We start from the raw sequence: 14921 nt of genomic DNA, 5'->3' as shown, positions 1-14921 counted from the left end.
AGCCAACTTTTTCACTCTCCTCTTTCACTTACATCACGAGGCTCTTTAGTTCTTCTTCACTTTCTGCCATAAGGGTGGTGTCATCTGCATATCTGAGGTTATTGATATTTCTCCCAGCAATCTTGATTCCAGCTTGTGCTTCTTCCAGCCCAGCATTTCTCATGATGTACTCTGCATAGAAGTTAAATAAGCAGGGTGACAATATATAGCCTTGAAGTACTCCTTTTCCTATTTGGAACCAGTCTGTTGCTCCATGTCCAGTTCTAACTGTTGCTTCCTGACCTGCATATAGGTTTCTCAAGAGGCAGGTCAGGTGGTCTGGTATTCCCATCTCTTGCAGAATTTTCCACAGTTTATTGTGATCCACACAGTCAAAGGCTTTGGCATAGTCAATAAAGTAGAAATAGATGTTTTTCTGGAGCTCTCTTGCTTTTTCGATGATCCAGAGGATGTTGGCAATTTGATCTGTGGTTCCTCTGCCTTTTCTGAAACCAGCTTGAACATATGGAAATCCATGGTTCACGTATTGCTGAAGCCTAGCTTGGAGAATTTTGAGCATTACTTTACTAGCGTGTGAGATGAGTGAAATTGTGCAGTAATTTGAGCATTCCCTGGCATTGCCTCTCTTAGGGATTGGAGTGAAAACTGATCTTTTCCAGACCTGTGGCCACTGCTGAGTTTTCCAAATTTGCTGATATATTGAGTGCTGCACTTTCACAGCATCATCTTTTAGGATTTGAAATAGCTCAACTGGAATTCCATCGCCCCCACTACTAGAGTAGTGATGCTTCCTAAGGCCTGCTTGACTTTACATTTCAGGATGTCTGACTCTAGGTGAGTGATCACATCATTGGGATTATCTGGGCCGTGAAGATTATTTTTGTACTGTTCTTCTGTATAAAGCTGATTATAGAATCTTTGTAAAATATTTTAAAATTGCTTTTGCTGATATTCATTCTTAGTAATAATCTTAACTATTTTTTAAGTGCCTAGAAGTCTTCATCAAATGAAGGGATCAGATATTGATTTGATTCTCACATTTCTGGCCGTGTTTGGGGCATATTTACAGCTGCTTGGTTTGTGTTCAGTGGGACTGTGAAGGAAGAGTGCATAACCTTTAGACCTTTGGACATAGCTTGAAATTGAGATGAGATCTCATTCTCTTCTTATATGTAAAAGTTGCCTGAGAATTAGTGTTTTGAAATGCAGCTAAGTATAGGAGTTGTGTGACAGTGGTTCCCAGGAGTTTCAGTCGTAAGAGCTCCTTATTATCAGGATAAGGCATTATACTTTAAATATCTGTTAATTGATGAAATACATGACATAAAGCTTCTATGAACTCAGTAGCAATTTAAACTAAACTTATCTCTGTTTTGCAAATAAGTTCATCCACATAGAGAACAAACATACAGATAGCAAGGCGGGAAGGGGAGGGCAAGATGGATTGGGAGATTGGGATTAACATATATATACTACTATGTGTAAAACAGATCACTAATGAAAACTGACTGTATTGCACAGGGAACTCCACTGAATGCACTGTGGTGCCCTAAATGGGAAGGAAACTAAAGGAGTGGGGATATATGTATATGTGTGGCTGATTCATTTTGTTGTACAGCAGAAACTAACATGACATTGTAAAGCAGCTATATTCCAATAAAAAAGTAAATTTATATTATGTATTCCTTATGCCAGATATATTACCTGTAAGTCCTACCTCTTCTTATCGTCAATGCTTCACTGTATCCCTAAGGCTTTAGAATGAAGTAAAACTCTGTATCACTGCCTTCAAGACCCTGTGAGACTGGATTCCTGCCTGCCTTTGCAATCTTATTCTCCTTTTCCTTTTCTTCTAGCTCACTCTGTGCTTCAGCCTCACAGGTCTCCTTACTGAATATTGATCGGATAGATCAAGTTCCTTCCAGTCTTTGAACCTTCATATTTGTTTTTCCTTCTACCCAGGATGCTCTTCTCTGTGGATTCTATTATGCAGTCCTCAGCTTTGAGAAGCCTTCCTGACAACTTGTTCTGAAACAACTATTTGACATAACGCTAGTGCTCTATGGATATCGCAAGCCTACTACATGATATCCACAATGTAGAATATCCTTTCATGTTTAGAAAACTAATGAGGCTCTGTTTATCTGTAGTGAATAATGCCATCTCTCTTGTTAGAGAGGTAGGTTATATTTCTGAATGCATACCTCAGATTGCCCACTTGATCTAAAATTGTGTAGAAAGACAATTAGCCTTTGTGTATATTTGGGAATTTTCTCTGCAGTAAATGAATGGGGAAGTGGGCTTTCTAATTCATTTTCTTAAACTTTGAAAATTTGGAAGACCTGTTGCTAATCCTGGCAAAGGTTATCTGGGGATATTGTACCACCAAATGAAATCTTTAAGGAAGGAAAGGATCATCATGTTAGTTTTAGCATTTATAAATGAAGGCACACTAAATTCTTAGGGTGTTAGGAAAAGAATCTATATCTGATGTGTTGCAGCCAACAGACTGGCTCATATAAGAACTGCTTGTTAAATTTTCAGGAATTTTGCAAGCAGGCTGACTTTGCATTAGTAGCTTGAAATTGGCTATGGTGGGAGTATTTATACCATGGAAATTGGCAAACACTACAAACCAGGGCTTTTTTTTCTCCCTGGAGAGTGCATTTAACAGCACACTATTATATAAAGCCAATATTTCAGAGGCTGACAATTTGATGATGAGAAATCAATAGGGCCAGCTTGAAATAACCAAGTTACTTTTATGGTTGTTTGGATTGAAAAAGTCACAAATTTTGAGTGTGGAAGAAAGAGCTTTTTTTTAAAAAAAGAAATAGATTATTTGTACACAGAAGCAGACATGAAGGATTAAAAAAAAAAAATCAAGATCTTTGTATTTGCTTCTTTCGCCTTTCAGGTCAGGCTGCTGAATTCTTGCAAAATGTTGTTAAGATATATTCTTGGGGTTAGGGCAGATAGTCACCTTCTGGAACTTGAGATAGCAGCTTTCCTCAGCTCCCACACTGATAACACAGCTCAGCTGATCCCACATGCAGCATCACATGTTAGTTACAATGAGTGTGTTAGACTGCTTCTTCAGGGAAAGAAAAAGATTCCAAGAAGAGTTAGGTGCAGGCTCGGATTGATTATGGCTTATAATGTTGGAGCAAGTGGAGACTACTGAGAGTTGCCCTAAGGTTTCAAGCCTTCAGTGGGAAAGGACTTAAAGGAAAATTACCTGAAGAGGCAGGGCTTTGAGCATTGCTCACTGACAAGAACATCTTTGAGAAACACCACTCTGTGAAGGCAGAGAGGGATTATTTGGGATATTTCAGAGGCAAATGTCATTGGGCAATACCTCTATGAAGGGATAAATGGATAAATGATAAGACATAGGTCCTATGTTTCTCAGTTTATTTTAAAGTACTACAAAGGCAAAGGCGAAAGCCTCTAGTTAGTTTCTTCAGGGACTTGAGATTGAATGTTCTCCACTTAAAATTAAGTTGGAGAAGCAAGCACATCCTGGAATTCCTTTCCTCTCCTCCAATTTTTGGTAAGCACTTGGAAAATTCGAATAATTCTAATGGATTCTGTAAGACGAAGTTGTGTCATCTTTTCTGATGTCTTTATGAAGCAGGTTAATTGTACTGTTTATGAGTAGAAAGAAAGTGGCTTTCTTCAGTCATCTTTGGATGTAACTAATTATTTTCTTGGAAGAAGGCTTTATTTTTAATCTTGAAGCATTTCTAGGGCTTAGATTTTAATGGACCACTATTATTATTTCCCAAAGGATAAGATACCATCTATAGTTAAACAAGTTGGGACTCTGGGATTGATAATATCTAGTCTTTAGTCTTTATTATATTAAAAAATATGAACTCATTGGTGCCCTTACACTCTGACTCAATGAAAATAAAGGAATTTTTAATAAAGAGAATATTATGCAGTTTGATTAAAATTAATTTCTTAAAGATCAAATAAGTCCTGTTATTTGGAAAAGCAATCCTAGAACAGTAGATCTCAGGAGTCACTATGCAGTTGCTGGGGTTTCTTGACCTTGAGGTCAGGAATAGTGAAGATAATTAAGAAGGGAGAGCTTATGAAAATCATAGATGGGGACAGAGTTTTGCATCTTATATTGAATATTCAATGGAAATAACTCTCTGCCTCAGGAGAAATAAGATTTTAGGAAGACAAAATTAAAAAAAAAAAACTTTGAAGGAAACATACAGTTAAATAGTTCTGGCAAATTAAAGTAAAATTCTCACAAACAGGACTTTTTAAATAGAGTCTATTCTTAAGCTCTATTCTGGCCATTCATCACCATCTGTTCATGAAGTGAAAATTCCTGCCATTAGTTTTTAGACACAGGCCATGTGAAAGAGAATCTATTGTAAAGAGTAATATCGATTATACCAATAACAGTTAACCAGTATTAAGTATCTCGAAGAAGGCAATGGCACCCCACTCCAGTACTCTTGCCTGGAAAATCCCAGGGACAGAGGAGCCTGGTAGGAGGCAATCTGTGGGGTCGCACAGAATCAGACATGACTGAAGCGACTTAGCAGCAGCAGCAGCAATATTAAGTATCTAAGTCATTATTGAAACAAGCAGTAGATTTTTATCTTTCGAAAAGCATGCCCGTTCTAGAAAATTTTGGAGAAAAAATGAAGGAAAAAATATAATTCTGTCACCAAAGGCAACCAATGCCAACATTTATTTCCTTTTGATACTGTTCTAAGTCATGACTGCACAGTGTTACTACTTCCTGTTACTGCCGCTCCACCTTTTCTCCCACCATTTACTGAAAGTAACATTATCTTTTTACCAATCTTCACATGTCTTTTCAGTTTTATTGAGAAATAACTGACATACATCAGTATATATATTTAAAGTGTATAGCATGATGGTTTGATTTACATATAATGGGAAATGATTATCACAGTGTTTAGTTAACATTCATCATTTCATGTAGATAAAATAAAAAAAAAATTCCTTGTGGTGAGAACTCGTAGGATCTACTCTATTAATTTTCCTATGTACCATATGGTAATGGTAACTATAGTCATTATTTTGTACTAGTATTTATCTTATGGCTGGAAGCTTATGCATTTTGATTACCTTTCTCAAATTCTTCGTCCTCCTCCCTTCCGACACCATCTCTGGTAACCACAAATCTGAACCCTTTTTTTCTATGAGTTTTTTTTTTTTTTTTTTTAATTAGACTCCACATAAAGTGAGGTCATACAGTATTTGTCTTTCTCTGATATATTTCACTTAGAAAAATGCCTTCAAGATTCATCTGTGTTTTTGGGAATGTTAGGATTTTCTCATTTTTATGGCTGAATAATATACCGTTGTGTATCTATATATCTATATCTAGATCCAGATATAGACACACATCACAGCTTCTTTATCCATTCATCTATTGGGGATGCTTAGGTTGTGTTCATGTCTTGGCTATTGTGAATAATTTTACTATGAGCATGGTAATTCAGATTTTTTTCCAATTGTTGTTTTCACTTCCTTTGGATATATTCACAGAAGTAGAATGACTAGATCATATGGTAGTTCTAGTTTTTAATTTTTTGAGGAATCACCACACTGTTTTTCATGGTGGCAGTAACAATTTACATTTCCACCAACATTGTATAAGGGTTCCCAACCGCCATTTATTATTTCTCTTTTTCCTGTGTGTGATGGCTATTCTTAGGTGTGGATTGATGTCTATTGTGGTTTTAATTTGCATTTCCCTAATGACTAGAAATGTTGAGTGTCTTTTCATGCGCCTGTTGGTGGCTGGTAATTTTTAAAATACCATTTTACATTTTATAAAACGGAAATTCAGAAAAGTAAGACAACCTGCTAACTTTTAATACATGACAGGACTAGGGTTGGGACCCAAATATATATAACTTGAAAGCCTATTTTTTTGCATTTCACACACACACACGCTTTCATATTCTAAAGACTATTCTGTATCCTCCTTTTTCACTTAAAAATAGTATAATAATTAATTCCCTGCCATTAACTCTTCACGAAGAGTTTAATTGCCTCAAAGCAGCCCATTCTAAGGGTATTTTTCATGTTGATAGAGTTTACGTTGTTTTCATTTTGATGTGCACCTTTTTATTCACTCAGAACCAAATCATTGCAAAAGATAATGTGTGAAGGCTGGATCAGTTAGACTGAGATCTAGAGTGGAAGTCAGGCAGAACTGGGGAGTGCGGACGCTGTGGTCAGCGTTCACCACTGCGGGTTGCATCCCTGAAAACCACTCATTAAGCAAATGAAGACAAAGACCGGCTTGTAGCCAGCTGCTGTTCAGATTAAGATGTTTAATATAAAATTCCAGATGTGCTTCTTACCCTCCATGTTGTTGAGGTCTCTGTGTGTGTCTTAACCAGTTTCTGACTTCTCTGACGGTACGCTGTGCTGCTCTTGACGCAGTATTTCTCCATTTCCCTTTACTTTGATTTTTATATCCCAGGAAGCTGTTTGGTATTTCTTTTCCCAGAGAATTAAATGATCACCCTCTTTCAAGTTCTGAAAAACTTTCCTGTGAACCACTGAATCCCAATTAGAGAATTTGTAAACATGTTTCCTAGAGACTACCTGTTTAATCCCACGTTTAAGCTGTGTCGTGTAAAACAACTTGTTCAATAGAATTTTATCCGCCTGGTTACCTCCATGTAAGCTGCTTGAAGAGATAAATATTCTCTAAAGAAGCATGAGATATGGATAAAGAACTTTCACATGTATATCAGGTATTCTGAACAGCTAATTAAATATCAATTCTTTATCATTTTTTTTCTTGAGCACTTTTACTATATATAACTGGTATTATAGTAGACACTGGGCATAGAGTAGAGAAAAGAAATACAAACTGTCCCTGCCCCCAGGGAGCATAATATCTGGTGGAAGAGGCACCTAAAAATAAGTACACATATTGTGTTTACTATAATTGTGTGCAGCACAGTACATCCTGATATTCTTTTATAATTTATAAACATAGTAATAATAGTGTTTCTTCTATAAAATTTTGTCGTATTTTGTTCCCATTCATTCTTTAGCTGAGTTTCAAGCTTCAATTTAAGATGTTTGTCCATTGGTTTGACAACAGTCTTTGGGCTTAAAAAAAATCCTGAAGCAAAATGGAACTCTGTGATTTTGCTTATTTACTGGTCCCATATTCGTTTAATGATACTTTACTTAAAGGGAAATTTCTCAGTGTCTTTCCTGCTTCCATGGAATTACTCTTGGGCCAGTCAGGAAATTCTTGGGTTCCTAACAAGAAAATGTATGCCTGACACTGGCTGTGCTCAACCTCACAGATCGTGAAAGTGCGTGTCAGTTGCGCCAGTAAATCTTCCCTCTCTTACCGCAGGTCCAAGGATCTCATAAAGGAGGCCATCCTTGACAATGACTTTATGAAGAACTTGGAGCTGTCACAGATCCAAGAGATTGTGGATTGTATGTACCCAGTGGAGTACGGCAAAGACAGCTGCATCATCAAAGAAGGAGATGTGGGGTCACTGGTGTATGTCATGGAAGGTATGCTTTGTAACCACGTTCCCCTGACATTCAAATATTCTCTTTTCATCTTATCAGCCTGCACACAGATGGCAGTGCATTACATGAGACAATTCCATTTTTCTTTTTTGTTGTTGTTGAGAAACAGTTTGAAAAGAGGGAGAACACTGTTTAGACACAGAAGTTGATTAATCATTTGAAGTGTTTGTGTTTAGAATTATTAAAATGAAAATCTAGTCTTTTTTCAGACATGGGGAAAGGATAACATGAAAGAAAACGTTTCTATTTATTGCCCTACTTAAGACCACACACTGTCAGATCACTGAGCAAACTCAAAGCTTCAATGGAAGCTCAAGTCTATTGGAAGTATTTTTGGTCAGATAATCAAAGTATCTTCAGCTCCACTTTTACCTCCCAGTAAGCTTTTTGCTATGTTGCTTCTATAAAAAGAGAATGTTTTCAGTGTCTCCTATGTGTCTGATAGAGGTGGATCATAAAGGTTGGGTAGTGTATTAACTTCATGATTATTAAGAGTGGTAGCTTGTTTCATAAGTCTTGCACAAACTAAGATAGAAACTGCTTATAAAAACTGAGGCATGCACTGTATAAATATGTTTTATGCTTCTGTATATTTTCACATTATAAATTTTTTAAACTGAAATTTATAATGGCATGTTTTCCTTTTGGGGGATGAAAAAGCCTGAAATCATGAATGAATCAGCTGAGAAGAAAGTGAGTTCAACGATGTCTATAGGAGAAGACAGTCGGCTTAGAAAGATCACAAATCGATTTATTTGGCGGCAGTTAGTGTTTTACAAAGCATTTGTGCTGGTGTCCTGGAACTGCCGGTTTTACAGGTCATTCGGAAGAGAGGTGTATTTGGCCAAGTCAATTCTCTGTTTCACCCAGCTTATGAAAAAGGAGATTCTCTTTCTTTCTGGCCATGGTTCTCCACTGGTGATGAATCTGTCCCCCAGGGACATTTGGTGATGTTCAGAGACATCTGGTTGTCACACGTTGGGTAAGGGTGGGCATGAAGGAGGCTCCTGGTGTCTAGTAGGCAAAGAACAGGGGTGCTAATCAACAGGCAATGCGTGGCCCACAACCAAGCATGCCCTGTCCTTAGTGCCTGTGCTGAGAAATCTTGCTTTCTACCTTCTTTGCAGGACTGTTATGAAGTTACTATGAGTAAGTTGTGTGGCTATATAATGTAAAGTGTAAAACATTGTAGAGTAACAATCAATATTATTTCTATTAAATACTTGAGAGTGTGTAAAAAAGGTTCTTTCTACATTCGTCATTCACCTTTTAATTTTTCTTTGTGATTCTTCTTGACATACTGAAATCAGGCATTTGATATTTATTAATTTCTATCACTTTTTATTTATAATTTTCAGCTTTGTGTCAGTGTTACAAAGTTTCTCCCCACGCCAAAAGGATGTAAATGTTTGTTAGGCTTTCCTCTGACAAAAACAAAGTATGGGAAACAAAAACACAAACAATATGTACTTGGCAGAGAATTGCAGGGAAAGGAGGTGAACTTATAGGGAAAGGGTGGATGTGGGTAGTGAGCAGGAGCAATGAGAGAAGTGGAAGAAATATATAGAGGCCAAGTGGAGACTATAAATATAGAGGCGAATGTTAAGAACTATTAACATTTAGAAACCAAGTTTAAAGCCTTTCTGAGATGATATTATATCAATAGTTTCATATTATTTGATTACTTATGTATTTTATTGACCAGGCACATTTTTAAGAACACAGATATTGTATAAAGCAGGGTGTACTTTACTTCAGTCATTTTAAATACTCATTGATATCCCAACAAAGGTCCATCTAGTCAAAGCTGTGGTTTTTCCAGTAGTCATATATGGATGTGAGAGTTGGAGTATAAAGAAAGCTGAGTATTGAAGTCTTGATGCTTTTGAACTGTGGTGTTCAATAAGACTCTTGAGAGTCCCTTGGACTGCGAGGAGATCCACCTAGTCAACCTATAAAGGAAATAAGCCCTGAATATTCATTGGAAGGACTGATACTGAAGTTGAAACTCCAATACTTTGGCCAGCTGATGCAAAGAACTGACTCATTGGAAAAGACCCTGATGCTGGGAAAGATTGCAGGCGGGAGGAGAAGGGGATGACAGAGGATGAAGTGGTTGGATGGCATCAGTGACATGATGGACATGAGTTTGAGTAGGCTTAGGGAGTTAGTGCGGAGAAGGTGATGGCACCTTACTCCAGTACTCTTGCCTGGAAAATTCCATGGATGGAGGAGCCTGGTAGGCTGCAGTCCATGGGGTCACAAAGAGTTGGACATGACTGAGCAACTTCCCTTTCACTTTTCACTTTAATGCATTGGAGAAGGAAATGGCAACCCACTCCAGTATTCTTGCCTGGAGAATCCCAGGGATGGGGGAGCCTGGTGGGCTGCCATCTATGGGGTCACACAGAGTCGGACATGACTGAAGCCACTTAGCAACAGTAGCAGGGAGTTGGTGATGGACAGGGAAGCCTGGCATGCTGCAGTCCATGGGATTACAAAGAGTCAGACATGACTGAGTGACTGAACTGAACTGATTGAATTCCATTCTAGAAATGAGTAGTTTGAAAACCTATATGTTCAGTTTTCCTCACACATTTTTTCTAAAAATTTCTGTTTAATTCATACTGTTTCTGTTTTCTAAGACTAACTTCAACTTTACTAACTATATTAGAAGGAGCTTGAAAATTGTACTTAATATTTGTTAGTTTTTAGAACTCAATGTCCTGCCGGGGACCAGCCCCGGCTGATCCAGGGTATTCGAAGGAGAGACGGCTAGGCGAGGGTCAGGGAACAACTGCTTAATTACACTTTAATTAAGGATACAAAGAGTAATAGAATAAGGATAGCTCAGTGAAGAAATTCAGTGGAGAAAAGAAGCTGAAATAAGGATAGCTCAGTAGGAAAATTCAGTGGAGAAAAGAAGCTGAGTGGCTTGGTTTACGTGGAAAATCAATATAACCCGTGACACCAGGTTAGCTCTGACCACGGAGGCCGCAGGCGCCCTCTCGAATAGCGGAAGGTGCCCCACCTTAGACACCTTCTCGAGTGGGTCTTAGAAGCCCAGGCAAATAAATGGTCGCAGAGGACATCCGCGCTCCAGATGGACGCTCAGCCGGAAGTTAAAGGGAAGAATGACATGGGGAGACCAAGTTTCAGTGAACAAGGCCCGCACTTTATTTTCCATAGTAGTTTTTATACCTTAAGGTATGCATAGAGGATAATGGGGGAAGGGGTGGAGTCATGCAAGGACAGCAGTTCCTGGTTCTAATCTAAGCCAGGCTTTCAAACTTATCATATGCAAAAGTTCAGGTGATTGACATCATCTTCTGGCCAGGAGGCCTGTTAACATTTTAAGAAACTTATTTTTCTCCAAAGGTGATTATTCCAAAGTCAGGCACCAGCCTTCCAAAAAGCATTGGACAAAGCTGCATTTTACATTTCTATACACCCATTATATCAATCAATACACTGCCAAGGACACAGTAGATAAGGAGTATGGAGACTTAGCAGCAAACATTGGCCCAACAAGTGAAAAACCCTTCACCAATACAATTTCTAATCAATCTTTTAACTACTCAAAGGAATCTGTGTTTAGGCAGTTTAGAACATCTCCTGCCTCTCACAGTTGGGAGGCTCTGAACAATCACATGTGGCCGGAAAAACCCATTCAGGCAGGCTAGAGGATTTCCAAAGGAGTTTGTAGGTTGAAACACTGTCACATCCAGGAATTATTAACTGGAGCTGTAAGCTAACTCTCTTTTCAGAGAGAGGTAGTGGGGGACAGCCCCCCTGTAAAGTCAGAGGTGTAGGTGAAAGCACAAAGCAGAAAGTAGGCAGACTCTGGTTTTGGGGGTAGATGCTCGAGAATTTCCAGGGGGACTCCTGAGGCTCGATCCCGCCTTTGCGTATGCCGAGCCTCCTTCCTCATGACCTTTGTCATGGGCGGAGTGCCTCACGCTGGCTCCCGGCAGTGATAGAATTCCAGTTGAGCTATTCCAGATCCTCACTCAATATGCAATATGCCGGCTCCCAGCAATGTCCAGCATATAGAGCATGCTTTTTCTAAACACTTTCTGTGTATAAAATTTATTCAATTCTCGAAGTGATCCTGTGAGGTAAGGGCTAGTATTTATTATCCCCTTTTATAGATGTGAAGACTGAGGCCCACCTGGTTTATAGTATAGTTAGGAGTGAACTCAAGTAATCTGGATTCAGAGCTCAAGCTCTTAATTATGGGACTCTGTATTGGTGATGGTTCTCCAGAGAAAAAGAGCCAATGGGATATATGTGTGTGTATATCCGGGTACTGAGAGAGAGGTTTATTTTAAGGAATTGACTTCCATGATTGTGGAGACTGGAAAGCCATTGGATTGCTGGCAGAATTCACCCTTCCTCCAGGTAGATCAGTCTTTTTTCCTGATAAGACTTCAACTGATTGGATGAAGTCTTATCAACATTAAGAAAGTAGTCTGCTTTAACTCAGAGACTACTAATTTAAATGTTAATTCCAGCAAAGAAGTACCTTCATAGAAATGTCTTGTTAATATTTGACCAAATATATCGGTATCATGGGCTTGCAAGTTGACCTATAAAATTAACCATCACAGGTCCGTTCCTTGTCAACATGGCACCCGTACATATCTCCTTAAACTATACCAAAATATCCAAGTAAAGACAATAATAAGGTTATACTTCTGCCTAACATGATATAATAATCTTGTGTATAAAGAAAACAAACAAGCCATTTCCCCAGAAAAGGATGCAAAGTCCTTGGGTGGTGGTCATTTCTCCTCTCCTCAATACCCCATATCTCAAATATTTTGATGCAACGTTCAGTTCAGTTGCTCAATCGTGTCCAACTCTTTGCAACCCCATGGACGGTAGCATGCCAGGCTTCCTTGTCCATCACCAACTCCTGGAGCTTGCTCAAAGTCATATCCATCAAGTCAGTGATGTCATCTAACCATCTTACCCTCTGTTGTCCCCTTCTCCTCTTGCCTTCAATCTTTCCCAGCATCAGGGTCTTTTCTAATGAGTCAGATCTTCACATCAGGATACAACATTAAGAAAACTTAAATACTATGAAATAAAGTCAATACATCTTATGTTACATGATAATGGGATCTGCGAAGAAGGGCAACAAAAATTTTATGCACAAATGCACTCTGTCAAATATACACACGTAAATAAAAATATATTTATAACAAAGAAGAAATATCCATGGCAGACTTCCCTAGGTAAATGTAAATACACTAATTTTTCCACATTTCATCAAGCTAATTTTAATATATTTTGTTTATCTTCTTTTTGCTGCTAGACTGACTACATAGCAAGTCATCTCAATTATGTTTTTAAAAACAGGGTTCTAAGTAGTGTATCAGTAGTCAAAGTCACACATTTTGCAATTATGGTGTTGGTTGCTTAAAGTTAAATTCACTAAATGACTGTGCTCTTATAACCTGATGTGAATCTGCCCCCAAGTTGTAATTCTAATCAATTCCATGTAATTTTGGCTTATTTTATGCCAATATTCTCATGTGAAAATAATTTAAAATAACAAATCTTGTAATTTAAATTTTTATAAGTTTTAATTGAGGAAATGTTTCATTGCTTAATTAGTTTTTTATCAACACATTTAATCTTCTCAAAATTTAGATGGCACTCTTCTTGATATAGATGGATTCTTTTTCATTTGTGAACATTATTAATATTTATAAACAGTATACCATAGCAACAATGGATGAAGAGACTAGAGGATCTTTCACAAACTTGCTTATTATCAAAACATTCAGAAAAACACTCAAGGAGTTTACATGGAAAACCATTCCAATTATTCCTGCCTCTCTTCAGTTAAATGAAGTTTTCTTCGTAAAATGCTTGTTTAACATGTGCCTTCAGTGATTTTTGTTTTAGCCTAGGTAGTGTCCCAAATATTATTGCATACCTAAATGCCAAATTTTCTCATCATTTTAACACAATAGTCATATGTTAAGACTTAACTAATTAGGATGACAGGGAAAAAATAATCTGGAAGTAGTGTAAATATATCATGTATTTTCAAGCAAAATGAGTTGTATAACTTTAAGATATTTATAGTTACTGGCTAGTGGAAGTTTTAATTTCAAGTTTTGTTTAGAATTATTTTAGTATTAGTTACTTAAGGTAGCAGTGGGTCAAATTGCTAAGGCTTGATTTATGTTTTAATCAAATTTCAAATATATAAATGACTTACAAAATAATTGAATACAGCTTATTTTCTTAAACCAATAGATTTTGGTCTTAATTATGGAGTAATATTTGTTAATATCTTTATACTCTTGCCCTCTTTTTTTTCCATGAAGGTAAATTTCATCTTTGCTAAGTCACTTCTGTTGTCCAATTCTTTGCAACTCCATGGACTATAGCCCACCAGGCTCCTCTGTCCCTGGGATACTCCCAGGAAAGAATACTCAAGTGGGTTGCAATTTCCTTCTCCAGGGGATGTTCCCCACCCAGGGACTGAACCTTATGTCTTCTGTACTGGCAGGTGGGTTCTTTACCACTAGCGCCACCCAGGAAGCCCAAAACTTCAACTACCGTCATCCAAAAGAATTCTGATTTAGCAATTGAGAATTGGTAATGTAAATCAAACACCTTCTTTGGGAATCTGATTTAATATTTTTGTATTGAAAAATGTGTAGTTTATATGCATTGAAGTGATGTGCTTAGAGATACTGCTTTTACAGATTTTCTGTGATCTTTCACTGTGGAAGTGCATAGATTACATGTTATTTTCTAAAAATGGCAAGTATCTGTTTAGTGTTCTTTGTTGGCTATTTTAAGTTAAACTTTTAAGCGAAACCATCAAGCTGTTTTAATTTTTATTTTGCAGAGTGCTTGTTAATGATAACAGCTTTTATTAAGTCCTTATATATGGCGTTGCCCTGATCCCTCTCTTATTAGTTCCTTCTTTCTTTTTACGAGCATAGCTATAATTTAGCTTAATCTTGGTCCACCGCTGAGCTTTTATTATTTAGGACTAGAGTCTGCCATGTATTGATACTCTCAAGGCTCTCTTTTTTCTGTCTACCATCAATAGTGTTGATTTTGTTTCTCTCACAGGTTTAAAAAAAATTTTTGTTTAAGAAGGAAAAATTTTTCAACTCATCATGCAGGTGATTTTTAGTAGGATTTTTTATGCTAATGCTAAGTGATCTGTGATTGTTGTTGTTTGGTCTGTAAGTTGTGTCTGATTCTTTGCAGCCCCATGAACTGCAGCACTCCAGGCTTCCCTGTCCTTCATTATCTCCCTGAGTTTGCTCAAATTCATGTCCATTGAGTCAGTGATGCCATCCAGCCATCTCATC

At 37.6% G+C, this 14921-nt stretch overlaps 1 protein-coding gene across 3 annotated transcripts in view; it reads left to right on the top strand.

Moving 5' to 3' along the window:
- PRKG1 (protein kinase cGMP-dependent 1) overlaps window positions 1–14921 on the top strand; it is a 1428274-nt gene that overhangs the window by 184845 nt on the left and 1228508 nt on the right. For all 3 annotated transcript variants that reach the window (XM_025274139.3, XM_025274138.3, XM_044935211.2), the window contains one exon: window positions 7388–7554. In XM_025274139.3, the coding sequence (XP_025129924.1) occupies window positions 7388–7554 (167 nt within the window). The remainder of the gene's footprint in view (window positions 1–7387; window positions 7555–14921) is intronic.

Source organism: Bubalus bubalis, chromosome 23, assembly GCF_019923935.1.
Source record: "Bubalus bubalis isolate 160015118507 breed Murrah chromosome 23, NDDB_SH_1, whole genome shotgun sequence".
Lineage (NCBI taxonomy): Eukaryota > Metazoa > Chordata > Mammalia > Artiodactyla > Bovidae > Bubalus > Bubalus bubalis.
This window is presented reverse-complemented; position numbering and strand designations above follow the sequence as displayed.